This window comes from Lactuca virosa, chromosome 4, assembly GCF_052849685.1.
Source record: "Lactuca virosa cultivar CGN04683 chromosome 4, Lactuca_virosa_CGN04683_v6, whole genome shotgun sequence".
Taxonomy (NCBI): domain Eukaryota; kingdom Viridiplantae; phylum Streptophyta; class Magnoliopsida; order Asterales; family Asteraceae; genus Lactuca; species Lactuca virosa.
The window spans coordinates 92659472-92680106 of NC_136429.1; the positions used below are offsets into that span (position 1 = coordinate 92659472).

At 36.9% G+C, this 20635-nt stretch overlaps 1 protein-coding gene across 2 annotated transcripts in view; it reads left to right on the forward strand.

The window, feature by feature from the left end:
- The first annotated feature begins 334 nt into the window (after window positions 1-334).
- The window catches only part of LOC145106348 (GDSL esterase/lipase At4g18970-like), an 82257-nt gene continuing 61956 nt past the window's right edge, over window positions 335-20635 (forward strand). The window contains exons 1-2 of one of the 2 annotated variants that reach the window (XR_013707545.1): window positions 556-651; window positions 9915-10017. Coding sequence is in view for 1 of the 2 variants with exons in the window: in XM_079043349.1 (XP_078899475.1) it covers window positions 402-651 (250 nt within the window). In the remaining variant the exon portion in view is untranslated. Of the gene's footprint in view, window positions 652-9914; window positions 10018-20635 lie in introns of those variants that run through there. The other variant, XM_079043349.1, reaches the window with a different exon arrangement.

A 20635-nucleotide genomic window follows, 5' to 3' on the forward strand; every position in this document is an offset into this window, starting at 1 on the left:
TTATTTTTGGAAGACCTAACACAATTTTTTTTCTTGTATGTTGCTTTTATTCTCATGATCGATTTTTACAACAATTCTGCTATCACTATCGGTGTATATTTAATTAAATAGGTTGAGACTTTTTTATAATAAAATAAAAATCATGCGACGGAATTTTGATTATAATATAACATTGATTCTTCAATAGAGAAACATAAAAAAGTATTTCCCCTCAAATGTGATTTTTTCATGCTTTGTAAAAGAATTTATTTATTTCGCCTAACTTGTTGCCCACCTCTCCTCTCTTTATGTTCCACGCATTTTGCATTCAATATCAGCATTTCTCTCCATCTACTTTAACTTGCACTATTTTCTTGGATTTGATAACCTTGTTTCCCCACTTGTTTCCTCTTATACCAAACATGGCTAATTGTAAGCTAAATTTATTTCAAATTTGTATCCTTTCCGTTTTAATAAAGTTTGGAACGTTTATCATCGTGGGCAAACCAATAGTCCCATGTTACTTCATATTTGGAGACTCATTGGTCGATAGTGGGAATAACAATAAATTCAAGACGGCCGCTAAAGCCAATTATCCACCATATGGAATTGATTTTCCTCGTGGTGTCACCGGCAGATTCACTAACGGTCGAACCCTGGCAGACGTTATAGGTCAATATTTCTCATTTTGTTAATAATGTATATTCTTAATATGCCATCAAAGTTAACCAAATTTTCCTATTTTCATCTTATTACATTACAATATCGATAAAATTGCAAAAATGGTGTAATGTATTTTTTCCGACGTTTAGTCAAAAACCTCAACTTTTTTTTTGGTATCATGGTCCTTTTGAGTTGGTTTGCTTGTGTTTTTGGTTCCGCGGAAAACTAAAAAGACTAAAATCTCGTTTAATTTTTTTTTTTTTTTTTACATTTTTAATACTTTTTTTTTCATATTTTACTAATTAAAAAAAGTCTCTCTCTCTCTCTCTCTCTCTCTCTCTCTCTCTCTCTCTCTCTCTCTCTCTCTCTCTCTCTCTCTCTCTCCGTAGTAACAACGAGATTAAAATTCATCCTCACCTTTTGATTTCCGAGTTCACATCATGAAATTTTCATCTTTTTCTTCTTGTTTCTCTCCTTTAAATTTCATCATCCTAATCTATATTTATAATATGTCAAACAATTTAAACTTGAGCTCCAAACCAAATCCCTCCTGATTTTGAATACAACAACCAACACATTGCTAGCTCTGGTAGAGAAAATTGAGACATCCTAGGTCGTCGACCGGATGGTTGCCTTCCTGGTTGAAAAAACAAGCCAAGACCATCCGTCATCATCACCGGGGAGAGCGAAATACCCTCCGGGCACACATCCTTGAGATAAACAATGGATGTGAAGATTCATAGAACCGGCATAAGAAAATTAGGTGTTCCCAAAATGTTGAATCCGCTAGTTATCTTGATAACTAGATTGAATTGGGTGAAGAACCATAATGAGCTGGTGGTTCCAATTCATGTCAGAAATCAGAAATTAAACGAGTACTTGTTCCTAATGAAATCGAAGACAGATCTAAATCTGATGAATTCAACTGAGTGTCACTTCCCTTTTGAACAAAGCATCATCTAGTTTGAGGTTTGTCTTGTTGCACGCCTCTGCGAGGGGCATCAACTTGTGAACTAATCGTATCCTAACCTTTGATTTATGGGTTTTTAGATGCCAAACCCTTAGGGTTTTGGAACAAGAAACCCAAATCTTTGATTTAGTTGAGGTTCTATAATGGTTTTTGAACAGGGATGAAGGTTTCATCTTCATCAGTTTTTGAACAGGGATGAAGGTTCCCTAGTCACACCAGAAATCCATGTGTGTGTGTGTCTTTTGCTTCCGACTCTCATCTCACCTCACCAAATTCCTCTCGCCTCCCACTTGTTTTTCTTTACCATCATCATCTCCCCCCGAACTCATCTTCAAATAAAAATTAAAGCTTATAATCAACACCAAACCAAAATCAAGAACAACCTAGAAATCAATTCCACCTTCGAAAGCAGAGGAGGGGAGAAGTATGGATGGATAACAGGTGGGTGAATTGGCTTTGGGATGAACAAGAATGGTGAAAAGACGGTGGAGCTCAATGGAGTTGTTGGGTTGATTTTTCCAGCATTTTGTTTTCCGTTTCTGTATGAGAGAGAAAGAGAGAGGTTGTTTCTTGTTTTTTAATTAATAAAATATAAAAAGTATTAAAAAGGAAAAAAATAAAATAAAATACATTTTAGTCTTTTTTTAGTTATCCGAATGAGCAACACCACAAGCAAACCGATTCAAAAGGACCATGAGAACAAAAAAATCGAAATTTGGACTAAAGCGCAGAAAAAATGCATACGATAGAGACAATTTTTGCAGTTTTGTCTACAATATATTATTAGTGATGCTTGATTTTCAAGTTACATAATGAAAATATTTGTTAAGGCCTTTTAATTTTTTTTTTGAAGTAGAAAGATTGTTTTTGATAAAACTATCAAGATGCTAGAAATATTAAAAAGAAAACAAAACATTACAAACAGTGATGTGTTCATTGCGAGAAAAAGAAATGACTTTAAAACATGTTCATGTTTCCAATATTCATTAGAGTAGACAAAACTTAAGGTCTTTAGATGAACAACATTTGGATTGGTTCTTTCTAAAATAAGGAATGAAAGAAGGCTATGTTGGCAATCCAACATTGGATTAAGCTTCCTCAAAAATTAAAAAAGTGTCATAGTATATAGAAATATGAAAAGGGTTTCTATTAATTTGTTGTTAAAATAAAACTGATACCACAAAAGGGTATATATACAAGTTGGATAAAAAACCTAGACATAGTAGGAAACTAAAATATTCAAACAAAAGCTAGATAACTATGAACTAGATGACTATGAAGTCTTTGAGTTGGAATAGATAGTTTATGTTGTGTGGCTAAACGATTCCCTTTACTCCCCCTCAAGTTGGGACGTAGAGATCACAAACGCACGACTTGCCAAGAAGATAACGAAACTGCTTAGCACCAAGGGTCTTAGTAAAAATGTTAGCAACATGTTCAGTAGAGCTTGTAGAACATGTCTTAACTTCTTGGGATTCAATATGCACACAAACGAAATAGCAATCCATTTTGACATGTTTTGTGCGTTCATGGTGGAGGGGGTTATATTCAATATATCGTGCAACTTGATTATCACAATAAAGAGGAGTTGTACCTAATTGTGACACACCAAATTCTTGTAGCGGCCAACATAACAACAAAATCTCACTAATAGAAGAAACCATGGAACAATATTCAGATTAAACGGAGGATCGAGAGACAAACGAATGCTTCTTTAATTTCCATGAGATGGGAGCATTTCCCAATGTGATAAAATATCCAATTTTAGAACGTATTGAAAAGGGAAACCCAAGCCCATCAGAGTCACAAAAATCCTTGAGAGGTAAGTTACTGGTAGAAGGCAGAAAAATACCTTTTCCCAGGGTGGATTTAAGATAACGAAGAATGCAAAGAGTTTCATCGAAATGTATGTGTCGTGGAGAAGAAACGAATTGGCTTAAGGTGTTGATAACACGTGTGATGTATAGCGGGTAACCTGTAGGTAGAGAAGACATCTAATAAGTCTCCGAAATTGACTCATATTAGCAAGAGGAGTGTCATCTGCTTGATCGAGATGAAGGTTTTGCTCTATTGGAAAAGCACTAGGTCGACAACCTTGAAGGCTACAATCTTTGAGATTGTCTAATGTATACTTTTGTTGGCCAAGGACCATCCCATTTGGAGTTCTAGATGCTTAAACTCCAAGAAAAAATTTCAATGGACCCAAGTCTTTTATGTTGAAACAGTTATTCAGATAAGATTTAATTTTAGTAATACGGTCAATGTCATTGCCAAGGAGGATGACATCATCGACATAGATAAGGGTAGCCACAAAAGTGGTTGGTGTTTTGAAGATGAAGAGAGAATGATTGACTTTGAATTTTGGAAACCAATACTTAACAAAGGATCATTAAACTTTTTATACTAGTTACGAGATGCTTGTCATAACCCATACAAGAATTTTTGAAGTTTGCAGATGCGTGTATCACCAGTTTAAATAAACCTTATAGTATTTTCATATACACTTCTTCCTCTAAATCGCCATGCGAAAAGGCATTGTTAACGTCGAGTTGATGAATGCTCCATTTTATTTGTACTACAACAACTAATATTGTTCGAACTGTCACAAGTTTGGCAACATGTGTAGAAGTTTCATGAAAATTAACACCTTCGATTTGGGTGAAACCTTTTGCAACTAGACGTGCTTTATAACTCTCAACTTCACAATTGGTTTTGTATTTTATTTTATAAACCCATTTAGAATAAATTGCTTTCTTTCCCGAAGAAAGATCTGTCAAGATGTAGGTATTATTACTTTGAAGAGCTTGGTTTTCATTTTTCATAGCTTCTTACGATTTCGTATCTTTAGTTGCATGAGAAAAGTGTTTGGGCTCATCGTGTGTAGAGATAGCAATCATGAAAGATTTGTAAGTGTTAGAAATTTTTTATAAAAGACAAAATGAGATAAAGGATGTACCGTCGAGGATGATGAAATGGCATTAGGAAGAGAATGGTCTATAGAAGGCAGAAGCTCTACTTCATAGTCACCAAATCGTTGAGGAAATGTTTTCATCCTTTTTGGTCGGTGGTGTTGTGTGGGAATGGTGTTTGATGTCGAATCATGTTGTTCAACGCCTTTAATTGGAGTCTGATTAATAATGTCTCCTGGGTTCTCGGTTTGTGTGTGTTACGTTGTATCCTTCATAGCAAATCGATGAGCTAGATCATGCTTCAAAGACTCAATACCACCGTAGTCATCACTTGTAATAATCATGTCATCCACATATAAGGATAGAAGAATCCGTCCTGCACTTGAGCGTCTAACAAACAAAGCAGAATCGTGATTACTCTGGACAAATCCAAGAGAGGTAATCACTGTGGAGAATTTCTCAAACCAAGCACGAGGGGCTTGCTTGAGACCATACAAAGCTTTGCGAAGCCGACAAACCTCACCCGACCGGTCCTGAATTCCTGGAAGAGGAGTCATATAAACCTCTTCATGGAGATCACCATTCAAAAAAGCATTCTTAACATCCATTTGAAAAATATTCCACTGTCGAACGGATACAACTGCAATCATAGTATGGACTGTCGTCATCTTTGCAACTGGGGCAAATGTCTCATCATAGTCAAAACCATACTGTTGAGAATACCCTTTTGCTACAAGCCTGGCCTTGTACCTCTCAACAGACCCATCAACTTTTGTTTTTATCTTGTACACCCAACGACAACCTATCGTATGTTTCCCAGGAGGAAGAGAAACCAAATCCCATGTATGATTCTGATGAAGAGCAGTGAGTTCCTCAGCCATAGCATTCTGCCAAAGAGGATCTAAAACAGCTTCTCTATATGATTCATGTTCAGACAGATGATGGATGCTCGCTATAAATGAAGCAAATGGTCCTGAATATGTAGAGTAAGTAAAATATGGAAGCTTGGTGGACTTGACAGGACAAGTAGATCTCCTGAGGGGTGGTAGTGGTGGTGAATCCTCAATTTCAACAATCGGGGGAGCAGGCTCAGGAACAGGGGGAGTTGAGGAACTCTCTGAAGAGGTGGGTGTATCATGAGCTAAAGGATCAGGTGGCGTAAATGGATCTCGAGCCTCTATCTCTTCATTAAAAGGATCAATATGCAGAAGATCGGACTTCGTTACATTGTGGGTTGTAGCAAGAATTGAGTAGAAAGGAATATGTTCCAAAAAAGTGACATGCCGGGAAACATATAACTTCTGACCCACAGGATCATAGCAACGGTATCCTTTCTACCCAATACCATACCCCAAAATACACAAATAGCAGATTTCAGCCCCAACTTGTTCCTCTCAACATGAGGACGAAGAACAAAACAAGTACATCCAAAAACTCGTAAGGAAGAATAGTCTGGTAGATGGCCATATAATTTCTCAAAAGGAGACATTCCTGAATTCAATGAAGTAGGGATACGATTAATCACATACACAACAGTTAGGACTGCTTCTCCCCAAAAGGCACTAGGGACCTGCGCAGACAAGAGCAATGAACGGGCAGTCTCAAAAAGATGACGATGTTTTCGTTCTGCCACACCGTTTTGCTGAGGTGTGTCAGTACACAAGGACTGGTGTATGGTACCATCAGAAGCAAGTAACTGAGTAAAATCATTAGAGGTATATTCACCCCCTAAGTCACACCTGAAGCACTTAATCACAGCCGAATGTTGAGTTTTAACAAGAGCTCTAAAATTACTGTAAATATCAAAGAAATCAGATCTGCGTTTCATAAGATAAACCCATGTATATCGAGTATAATCATCTATAAAAGATACATAATAGGTTGACCCACCCTTTGTGGATACTGGTGCAGGACCCCATACATCAGAATGAATAATGTCAAAAGGAGCAGTAGAACAAGACATACTTTTATTGAAAGGTAAAGCAGAGAATTTTGCCAGTTTACAACCACTACAATCAGAAATATCACAAGTGTCTAAATGAACCAAAACACCACTAGATGCTAAAAAACTCAAACGTGATACAGACACATGTCCCAAACGAGAATGCCAAAGATAAAACTCAGACGATAAATGACTCAAACGGAAAGAAGATAAATCAATGTTGGAGGCAGCAACAACAAACACTTTGAGAACCTCCAAGACATACAGTTCCCCCACCCTACGGCTATCTCAATCACCTTCTGGGTGTGTTGATCTTGTATAACACAGACAAAATCAGAAAAGAACACCCAGTTACCCGACTTACATAACTGACTCACTGAGGCAAGATTCAAAGTAAGTTTGGGAATGTAATAAACATCAGGGAGAGTGATATGAGAAATAGAGACAGACCCAACACCCTCAACTAGCATAGATGTATCACTAGCAGACTTAACAAAAATAGATGACACTTGCGACAAAGAAGTAAATGATGACAAATGAGGGGTCATATGATGGGTTGCACCAGAATCTAAAATCCACAAAGATGAGGGAATACCTGATGTACCAGATGAAGTAGGACCAGAGTGAGACATAGATGCAGACATGGCAGTGGGATTAGAAGCTAAATACTGTCTGAAGCTTTCAAACACCTTGGGATCCAATGCAGATGGGGGAATGTTTCCAAAAGAATCTGTATCAACTGGTGGGGTAGCAGCAGCAACAAATTGTGGAGGACGAGGGGTCCATGGAGGAGTACCAGATGAACGTGGCTGAAACTTCTGTTGACCAGACCTATTTTGTTGTCCCGACTGAGGTTGACCAGATTTACCCTTGTTGACTAACAATGGACACTGAGCTTTCCAATGATTCTTCTGTTTTCAGAATGCACACTCATCATAAGCAGCCCTTGAAGTTTTTCGAGACTTATTTGAGGAGACAGCAAGCACAGCAGGAGTGGGAGTAGGAATAGAGGTTTCTTTAAACCCTTTATCTGCATGAGCCTTGATACGAGTCTCTTCTGCAATTAACTCATGGACAACAGAATCAACTGAGGGAAGAGGAAAGCGATGAATAATTGTTCCACGCAGACCTTCAAAATCAGAACGTAAGGCCATCAAGAACTGGACCAAGCGTTGTTCTTCCCTCCTAGCAATGTAAGGCGTAAAATCTTTTAACTCTTTAGATTCAGTAAGAGCCAATTGATCCCACAGATCAGACATAATAGCATAGAAATCTTGAATACTCTGGCCATTTTGTTGAAGGGCACGAATATCATATTCTAACTGGTATTGTTTAGCAAAATTGGACTGAGTATACAGTCTCTCCAAGTGATTCCAAACTTCCTTTGATGTGTCATACTTAGCCAACTGCATACCAATGGACTGAGTAACAGAGTTATTAATCCAAGTGATAACCTTGGAGTTATCAGTCTCCTAATCATCAAGCAAAAAATCATAATTCTCAGTTTGAGGCACTGAGGGTTTGACTTTAGTCCCAGTGACATAACCCCACATATTCTTCCCACGAAGGAAGTTCTTCATAACATAGCTCCAATACGTATAATTCTTTCCATCTAGACGAGTACTAATTGACTGAAGGGAATCATCCTTTCCAGTCATGTTGGTAGCGAATAAATAACCACAATAACAGTATAACAATCTGAGAATGAAAGGAGTAACAAACCAGCGGAAGCAATCAATCAGACAACGAATCAACAACGACAACGAATGAACGTAACAACGAACGAATCAACAGCAACAACGAATCAACACATCAATCTGCTACGAACAAATCTGCCCCCCGTAACCCCCAAGCGAACTCACCGCGGAGTTCGATCTACGCCACAGATGACTGCTATAAAGGCTTCTAACAACGTATCAAACCGCCGCTATGATACCATGACAACATTGTCATATGATTATAATAAAGAGAAAATACAAGGGTTCTCAATGAAAAGCATAAAGACTAAAAAGAAGAAAGCGGATATAAATACTAGCTAGACAAAACCCTAATGGGCTAAAAACTAAATAGCCCATAAGCAAGTGGGCTAATAATATAAAGGCTAACAGTTCAACGCTTTATTTGGAGTCTGATTAATAATGTCTCCTGGGTTCTCAGTTTGTGTGTGTTGCGTTTTATCCATATTTTTCTTAGGTTGTGTATTAGTTGTGTTTGAGGTAGGAGATTGTTCATGGTTTGGTAATATTGGCCAAAAATTAAGACTGGAAAAATCATTCTCGATGCCAAGGGTAGGAGGTTGTTTATCTTGGGTGGTGTGAAAAGGATATTGACATTCTATGAACATCACATCTGTTGAAACACTCATATTTTTCTCCTTTAAATCCTAAACTCGATAACCTTTTTGGCCATAGGTAGCCAAGGAAAATGCAAGGGATTCCCTTCTCTTCAAATTTATCCTTTGATATTTTGTTTTCTTTTGCGTATACCAAATAACCAAAGACTCTCATATGATCATAATGTGGATTTTGATCAAACAAAAGTTCATAAGGTGTTTTCTTCTTTATGACTTTGGATGGTAGTCTATTGATGATGTAGGTGGTTGTTAACATGCATTCTCCCTAAATTTTTTACGGGTAGATTTGCTTCAAAATGCAAGGTTCTTGCTACTTCCAATAGATGTCGATGTTTTCTCTCAACAACCCCATTCTATAGGGGTGTGTGTATGCAAGATTTTTCATAAATGATTCCATTATCTTCATAGTATTTTACCATTTAATTCGAAGCAAACTCACCTCCATTATCACTTCAAATTTTCTTAACTCCTTTTCCAAGTTGTGTGTTTACCATTTTACAAAAAACTATCAAACTAGTGCTTGCGTCTGATTTATTTTTGATCAAATATAACCATGTAGATTGACAAAAATCATCAATAATTGTTAAAATAATAACGAGCTCCGGAGGAAGAGGGTACTCAATATGCTAATTAAATATCGCAATGTAAACGATCAAAACAAGTAGTACATTTTATAGAATTATCTAAAAAAGTATCACAATCTTCTAAGCTAACTATTTTTCCTACGTGATCAATTCATTGTAGTGTATTGTTGGATGCATGCCCTAACATTTTGTGCCAATATCCGAGTCAACTTTTATTGCTAGTGCTGCAATTCTTTTATCTGTTCCTTCTAATTGATATAGACCATTCTCATATCTCCCCGTGCAAAACAACTTTCTCGAATGTAAGTCCTTTAAAAGGAAATAATCCAGGAAAAAGGTCATAAAACAATTGAAATCTTTTGTAAATTTACTGACAGAAAGTAAATTGCGTCTAAAATTAGTAATATATAAAACATGACCAATTTTTGTGTCTTTTGAAAGAAATACAATTCCAATTCCTTCAATTGGGACATTATCACTATTTGGTATGCTGACTGGGTTTCCTTTGTTTCAGTTTCTCACATTCAAGAGAGCTAATTGTTGCAAGCAATGTTTTCAGTAGCACCTGAATCGATGATCCAAGGGGTATTAAAATTAAGCTTACCAAACATGTCGACTTCTGGTTTCGATGAAGTCTCACTTAGTTGTTTAATTAATTTTAATTATTACTCAATATTGAGCCCATGTATGGGGCTAGACTCAATTTCAACATTCATTTTGGTGTGGATGTTTTTTGTTGATTCCCTGATTGCTTTTGTTGTCGAGAATCCCACCAATCTAGGTAACCAATCTTCTCGAAGCATCCATCTATGGTGTGTCCATTCTTTCCACAGTGTTTTCATTTGATACCTTGATGTGTATTAATTCGTTTTTCATTATTTTTATTTCTCTAAAATTTTATTTCATACCTGATAGGCTGCAGCATTAGTTGTGGTTCTTCTTGAGGTCGAGATGTTTCGTTATTGTTCGTCTTTTGCAACCAGGTGATACGTAGTTCCATGGCTTGGCATTGTTTCGGTGCTTAGGATTTGGGTTTTAATAATTCTACATATCTCATCAAGTCCCATAAGGAACTCATAAACACACTCCTTTTTCTCTTAACTCGATAAGTTGGTTTCCAAGATCACATGTGCACTTCCCGTATGTACACTTTGGAATCAGTGATACTGTGTGGATTTTGTCTCGGATGGCTCTCAAGATAGTGAAGTAAGTTAATATAATGGTATTATCTTGTCTCGGCATCGTTAGTTCCCACTTTAATTCATAAGCTCGAGGTGTACTTTCTTTTCCTAAGCATTATTCAAGATCTTCGCAAACTTTGTGGGATGTGTTTGCATATTTGATACTATTGCTTATATCTTTTTCTATTGCAACTGTCATCCATCCGCATATTAAGGCATCACAATGTTCCCTTTCCTTGAGTTTCAAGCCATCTTCTATAGGTTTGACATGGATCCATCAACGAAACCTGATTTGTTTTTTTCCAAGAGAAAGTCTTTCATCTCTCTTGACCGGTCGACCTAGTTGTTGTAGCTGAGGATATCATTGATGTGGATTTGTCAAGGGTAGTATGTAGGATGGATGTAGAAGGGCGAGCCATGATCTGATGATGGGTTTGTGTTGTAGGAAGATCTTACACGAGTCGAGCCTTTCATGGTCGATTAGCAGTATATTAATTGTGTATCCTACTCTGATACCATATAGAAATCTTAAAGGGTTTCTATTAATTTGTTGTGAAAATAAAATTGATACCACAAAGGGTATATATACAAGTTGCATAAAAAGGCTAGACAAAGTAAAGAAACTAAAATATTCAAATAAAAGCTAGATAACTATGAGCTATATAACTATCTAGTCTTTGAGTTGGAATTAGATAGCTTATGATGTGTAGATAAATGATTCCCTTTATATTAAAACCACAAAAGCTAAAGAGTGTGATTGTGAAGAAGGAAGGATGATGAATCATGTCATATGTTGAAGTCGTGAAAGGTGATTTTCCAAATGTTGAGAAATATAGAAAACACATGCCTAATAATGGCGCATAATGTGAAGAATTGGAGGATACTCCATGAGTATATATATATATATATATATATATATATATATATATATATATATATATATATATATATATATATATATATATATATATATATATATATATATATATATACTTCCGATAACATGAATATGAAGTTAGCATGCATAATTTTTGGGAAGGTTAATTCATTTGATATGCTAAAATTATATATGTTCCATGAGGCTGAAGGAATAACCGATGCATATTTTTAGTACATTGGTAGGCTATGTGTCCTTTTAGAATTTGAAAGTAGAGACTAAGCTCATCAATTCAAAAAAAAACTTGAGGAACTAGTTCATAAGGGTTACTAATTGGTAAATTTTGTTTTCAGTAAAGGCCATACTTGCTTACGTCTAAGGTGTTGCCTTGCCACCTCGTTTTCCTAGAGGCTTTCTTAGAGTTGGGTAGACTTAAGTGGGATTTCATTAAGTCAGTTGGTTATAGTCTACATCTGAATAACAAAGAAAGAGGAAAATAATTATCTCCGCCACATAAATACAATGTATCAATTGTATGGTACTTGCCAACATAGACGGTCAAAGGTTCGAGGACATAATAGTTGAATACATTGATGGATAAATTAGCCCCTTCATTGTCAGATAATTATTTCTCCCATGGTTTCAAGTGTAATTCAAATGATAAGTGCTAATGACATGGTATCAAGGAAAGATGAGACGATGATGGTGTGATATATGTTTATCAGATGAATTACAATACATTCGTTGTCCCTGATTCCTATTGTGTTTTTTATAAGCATGAGCATCGTGTAAATCTGTTAAACCCCTTTTTCGTTTGGTCCCTATGTTCGACTCCTTTAGCCCTTTAGCTAAGTTTAACATAATTAGTTTTCCTATTTACATCGTCTTTTCCTATCATTGTAATTGTACTATTTATTTTCAATAACAACACCCTATCAATATTTTGTTCATTAGTTTACATTCTTTCATTAGTTTACATGGTAACAGAGTCGTATTTGATCTATCATTTATGATTATTGGAGGCGAGTTGTACATAAAGCTGCAACGTTTCGCAAATCGAAAATTTTGACGATTTTGGGTACCTGTTTATGATATTTATGTATTTAGTTTGGTTTGGTTTGATTTCTTTGAATTGTTCGAGGGTTTCAATTATTGATGGTATTTGTTTGATTTTGGTTTTTTTTTGTCATTTTTTTGCACCGCAATTTGGATGTTGCCACCACAAAAATAACATTTTCGTCGATATCTCGTTGGGATTTTATAGCTCTGCGATTTTTTATTAGACAGAAGATTTCGATAAATATTTTTTATTGTTATTGTCAACATGGATCCAAAAATAACTATCTTTAGTCGATTACTACTCAACTCGATCGTAAGAACTATGCCTAATGGAGTTATTTATGAAGAATTTTTTACGAGGAAAGAACATGTAAGGAATTGTGGCAGGTACACGAAACAAGCCAACTGATTAGAAGGTTGCAAATTATGCAACCTTACTAGAATCATGGGAGACTGATAATTCGAAGATGATCACTTGGATTAACAATTATGTAATTCAATTGGCACATAAATGGCAAAGTATGACACTGTAAAGGAAGATTGGGATCACTTGGATTGACTGTACATATAGTCTAATTTTGCAAAACAATATCACCTAGAGTTTGATATTCGACCCCTCTAGCAGAACATTCTGAGTATATTACAGAGTTTGATGTTTCTATGTCTGATTTGTGGGATCAGTTGCTCTTACTGAACCAACTGACCTGAAGTCCTTCCAAGCTTACATTTCCAGAAGGGATGAGCATCGTTTGGTTCAGCTTTTTCATGCCTTTATATTTATATTTTATGCTTCTATGTCTAATTTGGTTGTTCGTGACTTCATTACTGAATAAGCTCATATCAAGTCACATGCTAATAAAGGTTCTAAGTCTACTACTACTCCAGCTATGTTTGTTGTTCCTAAAATACCTCAGAACTCTAATCAAAGTTTCCATAGAGTTGTATTTGATGGGTGTGCCTTCTAGAAAAATAAAAACATTGGCAATCTCAGTGCCCCTTACTACCGAGCAAGGGAAATTAGCAGCAACAACAAACTAGACCATCTGGACAGTTCCAATCTCCACAACAAAACTGACCTTCTAGAAAGTTTTTGCCACGCCCCTCCTTTCCACCTTTTCATCCACCACAGTTCACTGTCAGGGTTGCATCTTCAGTAGGGTTGAAACCACTGTTACAACACCATCAACTTTGGGTTTGTTGTTATGTATATTGGGTCTTCTTCTCTGGTTTACTATGTTGTGTACATGATCAACAATCTCGGAGGGTGATTGGGATCGACCGTAGACTTCTGGAGCTTTATGTTTTAAAACAACTACAAGTGTCTGATGTTGCTTCCTCTAGTGTCGATTTGTCATCTTTTCATTTAAATAAATCGTCTTCAGACTTTTATCTTTGATATTCTCGTTTAGGTCATATGTCCGCATCTCGTTTAAAGTTTTTAGCTTCTACTGGCACGTTAGATCTTTTGAACAGTCATGATATATTTGATTACTGAGGCTATAAACTGGCAAAATTTTCTGCTCTTCCATTTAATAAAATGCCACTAGTTTTATTGCTCCTTTTGATCTTGTGCATTTTGATGTGTGCGGTCCCTCACTAGTTTCCTCTACAGGAGAATCCACCTACTATGATTCTTCTATAGATTATTACACTCGTTATATGTAGGTTTATCTTATGAAGCTCATGTCTGATTTTTTTCATCACATATAGCGAATTTAGATCCCTTGCTAAGACCCAACACTCTACTACAATAAAATGCTTCCGTTATGATTTGGGAGGGGAATATACTTCAAATTATTTTACTCAATTACTTCCATGTTATGGCACTATGCAACAATCATCATGTATAGATACTCTTCAGCAAAACAATATTGTAGAAAGAAAACATCGTCGCCTTGTTAAAATTGCATGATCCTTTCTTTTATCCTCTAAGGTCCTTAATATCATTTGAGGAGAAGTCGTTCTTACGACTACATATGCCATTAATCACATTCCCACGACACAAAGTTCTAGGATGTCTCATTATGGAAAACTAAACTTCCTGATTATCCTTCACAGTGTGTATTTAGGTGTACATGCTTGGTTTCACAACCTCACGCTGAGCGAATAAATTTGTCTCCAAAATGTGCTCTATTTTTATTCTTGGGGTATGGTATTGGTAAAAAAGGATATCGATGTTACGACCCGACAAATCTAAAAGTGTATGTTTATTGACATGTCACCTTTCTGGAACACATTCCTTTATATAACATTCTTGCTAGTCTCACATCGTGATTCAGTTAGAACTTCGGGTTATTGATCCAGTTAGCATTGACAATGGTGACGTTTCTTATAATTCTTCCACTACTTCAGATAGCCCTCCAACTTCTGATCCTACACCTGTTGTTGCTTAGGAACCCCCACATACTCAAGATCCACCACCATAAAGACTTACTCATACACTAAAGTCCACCAAGCTCCCTAAATTTTTATATTCCTCTTACTCGCCAGTTATTGCCTCCTTTATTGGGAATATACATCGTTTCTCCGAACCAGCATGCTACAAATAGGTCGTTTCTGGTCCTCTTTTGCAAAATGCTATGGCTGAGGAACTTACAGCTCTTTGTCAGACTCATACATGAGATTTGGTCGAGCTCCCACCTAGAAAACACATAATTGGTTGTCGTTGGGTATATAAGATCAAAACCAAGTCTGATGGGTCTATTGAACGTTATAAAGCTAGACTTGTTGCAAAAGGATACTCGTAAGAATATGGTATGGTTTATGAAGAGACTTTTGTCATAGTTGCAAAAATGGCAATAGTTCACACTCTGATTGTTGTTGCTTCTATTCAGCAATGGAAGATTTTATCATATGTGACAACCCGAAATTTCTATCCTGTACAACCATTCACTGCAATAGGAGTCAAAACTGTTTCTGCTAATTTTCAAGCTTTTTGGAATAAGTTTGAGTATTTTAAGATTAGTACTTCAGGAGATACCAGGAGAGAGGATGCTCTAGGGTTTATTGTGCAACAATAAAGTCCCAAAGCTCCAAGAGTTTGGAGTTTACGGCCTAAACATAGGTGTTTACAGCCGTAAACCCTATATTGGGGGTATATATATGACACTTAGTCATTATTTACCATTTTTCACAAATTCAAGATCCAAACTCAATTCTCTCTCGAGTATCATCCAACAATTCTTCAAGATCTTCAACTTGTAAGTGTTTCTAGCCCTAATAAGTTGATATATTACTTAATCTAGTGATTTAACACACTTCCATCCGTGAAATCATTCCAAAAGGTTAGATCTTCAAGTTTCACCAAGAACACCAAGAACACACACTAGTGTTCTTGGACTTTTAGCACCTTTTCAAGCCTCTATCTTGTAAGTACTTCTATCCTAGAGTATAATAAGGCTTGTTACACTTCAATACATCAAGAAAACACCAAGGATACCAAGGATCAAAGGTGTTTACGGTCCAAGAACACCATGGACCGTAAACCCTAAAAAGGGTGCCAAAGTGTGCCCTAGTCCCTTCTAAGCCTTGGAAACTTGCATAGATCCCTTCCTTAATGACTTTAGTACTTGAAAACATCAAAAGACCATAAACCATATGGGTTTACGGCCGAAAAACCAAGGAGAAGTGGTCCAGGGACCGTAAACTCCATTTTAGGAGTGAAATGGTGCCCTAATCTCTTCCTAAGGCTTATACATGAAGTAGGAATGCTTCTTTGGACTTGTAAGGCTTCAAAACACGAAATGGTCAAAGAAACATGAGTTTACGGCCGTAAACTCATGGGTTTACGACCGTAAACTCAATGAGTTATGGTCACAAAACCGTAAACTCAAATAAAGGGTTCCCTTGAACCCTAAACTCAATAGCAATGTCCTACAACACTTAGATGCAATCCTTAGGACTTATAGCACTTATATAAGGTGTTTTACATGTCCTAGGATGTCATAAATTTGTTAATTAGTTGTTTAAAGACTAATTGGATACATATATGTGATATTATATGTTAACTAGGATCATCGTGTGTGTACAAGTCTTCACTTGACACCTAACATCCTATACATTACGTTCATCCAAACCACTCACTACAGGTGAGTTCATACCCCTTAATTAACCTTTTAAATGTTTTTAAATGCTTTTATGGGGGGGGGGAATACAAGTTGAATTATTATAGTTATTATATCAATCACATGTGATTAATAACTACCAAACAAGTGGATTTCTTACTTTTCAAACTGTGTTACCAAACTGTTTTACTTCAAACTGTTTTACAAACTCCTTTTCATGTCAAATACTTTTACTTAAACTCTTTTAAACTTATATTCTGTTAAATGTGTATCTATATAGATATAGTTATATAAGTAGGATTGAAAGGACTTAGGACTGATAGCTCACCTTACTTCCTGTTCCTTGTTTGGTTGTAGACTTAAGGTATTAGGGTTATCTGTCCGAAGGTCGTTTGAATCCTAGTTATATATTATGTATATGTATATAGATACAAAGGTTCCTTCTTTCATTCAGCTCCATACCTTTGGGTAGCAAGGGTATACATACATGTTCATACATTACTAGTAAACTACTATAGGAGTAGTTTAGGAAGATACTAATACTATTACTAGATCAATGAAACATACAAAGAGTCAGTTCATACATAAAACAATACCATACAGAGTAGATAACAAACAATACCATACAGAGAAAGAGATAACAAACAATATCATACAGAGAAAGAGATAACACACAATACCATACAGAGAAATAGATAACAAACAATACCATACAGAGAAAGAAATAACAAACAATACCATACAGAGAGAACATACAGGCTAGACAGAGGTAGAACATACAATACAGCTAGCACATTCATTACATATACATTATTACAGTTATGTGAGCCACCTAACGGGGCATGACACTACCTGCCATGACCGTTTTTGTATCCAGAATCTCCTTAAATAGGGAGCGTATGAGTTTGTGTATAGATCTATACTGGATTGACTATCCTACACCTTGCTGCTCGCTACAGTGGGACTTGCAAGTCTACGAGTGCCAAACGTCATTTCTTACGACGTCTTACATCGTCGTTTTTCTATTGATTTGGTAGCAGGATACAGGCCGATCACATGGTACTTTAAATAACAATTGGTTTAAAGTAGTTAGTACAACAGTAGTTACTTAATACAACACTACAGTACTATATCATTTTCCCATTATATTTACTTTGTGATATTTACACAATAAACAATAATGTAAAAACTATATTTTTGGTTAATGATAGTCGGATTTGGGAAAATACACACTTTTACAAGAGACACACACACAGATACTAGATGCCTTGGTAGAAGGCTACTTTTAGTAGGAAACATAGGGTTTTGTAGGAGAATTCAAAAAATTACAAACTTTTACAAACATATACAATTACAAACTTACAAAACACTTTCATACAACTACATACACTAATATACTTATGATCTCACCAGCTTTAAAGCTGATAAACTCTTTCAAAATAATTTGTATTCTCAGGTCGCCAGTAGACAGGTACTGGAGCCAGGTTTTTGCGAAGATGGAGCTCGTATCAAGACTCATCTTTATTTTGATGTATATTATTTTTGGTGTCTATATATAACTTGACTGAACACACTTGTATGAAATTATATTATTAATGCAATGGATGATGTTGTTTCTTGTTTACTACTTTGCATTGTTGTGATACTGTACATGACGTCCTCCACCCCCGAACGATTCCGCCGTTCCGATTTTGGGGTGTGACAGATTGGTATCAGAGCATTGTTTATAGTGAATCGAGTGTATCAACCCATAAAAGATATACGAACTATAAACACAGCGGGATTAAAATACTCTGATAAAGAGTTTATACTTTTAAATAATAAAATATTTAACCAAGTATACATACTTGCATTCATACTAAAATCAGTTTCACTAGGACAGAACAAAAGTATTACGATTGTTGGACAGCACAAGTAGACTTAGAGACATATGGTCAACCCTGGGAAGATGTAGCCTGATCAACTACATTATCCGAGGAGTGATTATCATGTGCCTAAGTGTGGTTGTGAGGTTGCAACAAGTCTAAAAACTTACCAACACTTCTACAACGAGAACAGTAGAACAGAACATAAACTTAAAATACTATAGGAGTATTTTGTGTTACTATTAATTACTTACCTGAGAACCAAAGGTCTTTATTAAGTATGTCAATAGTTGTGGAGTGGATACGCTAAGGTTATGTGTGTCTAGGATATCATAGACTTAGAATCTGTGATCTTTGCTTTACTTCCTGTTCCTTGTTTGGTTGTGGGCTTAGAGTTAGGATCACTTATTCGAAGGTCTATCCTGTCTAGGTTACCTATGACTGGTATGCACTACGCAAATGTTGGAGTAACTGATAAAGATCATCTTATAATTATCTAGTTAGTTCGTCTATTAATTATTTCCTTATCCCTTTTCTCGCGTAAATATAATGGCTGGATTCCATTTTCCCGGAGACCCGTACTATCCCAACAACGGCAATGCTGGATAGCTTGGAGAAGAGCCAGAAGATGATCACCCAATCCCTTTGGATGATCACGAAGCTGAAGGCTTTTCTGATGGTTCTGACTCGGAGCCAGAAGTCAACAACCAACCCCCAGCTGTCCAAAACCCAAACCCTCGTCCAGCATTTCAAGGACCCACACCTCTGTGGGCCACAAACTTAAATAGGTGGAGTCAGGAACAGGGGCAACCCATGCCCTACCATGGAGACAGAAGCTTCTACAACCTCACTGAGGGAGGTTCAGCTGACAGGGTCCTACCCATAATGGTCCGTAGGATTGCTCGGAACACTGAGCAAGGTCGAGCAGCTATTGACCGAGTAGTGGAGATGGACGCCAACTCTGGCGTTAACACTGTCCGCATTCGCCAACTTGAGTCTGCTCATGAAAGGACTCAGATCCGCAATGCAGTTCTATAGAGGGAACTTGTTGAAACCCAAGCTGAAGTCAGGGAACTTCGAGCTCAGCAAGCAAGATCTGATAGGCGCGTGAGAGACATAAAACGCCTTCTGTCAGATTCAAGAACTCACTCTAGTAGTTCTCGTCGCCGATAGAGTCTTACCGACTTCTCTTTTGGATATAACCTAGTTTGTGTAAAAACTCTAGTCTAATTTCCTATCTTTGTAAATCTTAGACCCGTTAAGTCTTGATTTGGTAGTAGTCTGTCAAAATTTTCCATCTTGGTTGAGGTAAGACCTACTTCTAGGTCATTTTCCCGAACTCATTACATCTGTAATCCCAGTATAATTGACAGATATCTAATCTTATGGAAATCAATATCCAATTGCTATCATCTGTTAGTACTAGATCTTCATTCAATCATACTATTCAATTGTGCTATTCATTTGTGCTTTTGGACTATGGAGAGTTAGTCCATGAGTCATTCTTATCAATATCTTCATCTTTCTAAACTTATAGTTAAAAGATGCCTCCACGTAAATCAACAAGACGCGATCCTCCCGCACCGACACCACCTGCTCCTCAATTCGATATAGCAGCTCTAAATGCTGCTGTAGCTACGGCTGTGGCTACAGCCATGGGTCAATATCATTCCTCAGGTTCCACTGAAGGAGGAACCCCTGTCCTATCTACTCATGGTGAAATCCCGGTGCGCTTGAGAGAGTGCTCCTATAAGGACTTCACCAACTGCAAGCCCAAGTCTTTCAGAGGGACTGGCGGAGTCATTGCCCTCTCGCAATGGTTCGAGAAAACCGAATCGGTTTTCGAGATCTGCTCCTGCCCAGAAGGGAGCAAGGTCAAGTTCGCTGCTTGCACCTTCGAGGAAAAAGCCCTGACATGGTGGAATAGCCATGTCTAGTCACTATCTCTAATAGTGGCCAATGCTATGGGATGGGAAGCTCTGAGAGAGCTGATGGTTGAGGAGTACTGCCCGATGGGCGAAATCCAAAAGCTAGAGGAAGAACTGTGGAGCCTAACCATGAAGGGCTCCAACATAGTCTCTTATACCGCCAGGTTCTGTGAACTGGTGGCCCTCTGTCCCAACATGGTTCATACTGAGGGAAAGAAAATCGAGAGATATATATGGGGGCTGATGCCACCATACCAGGGA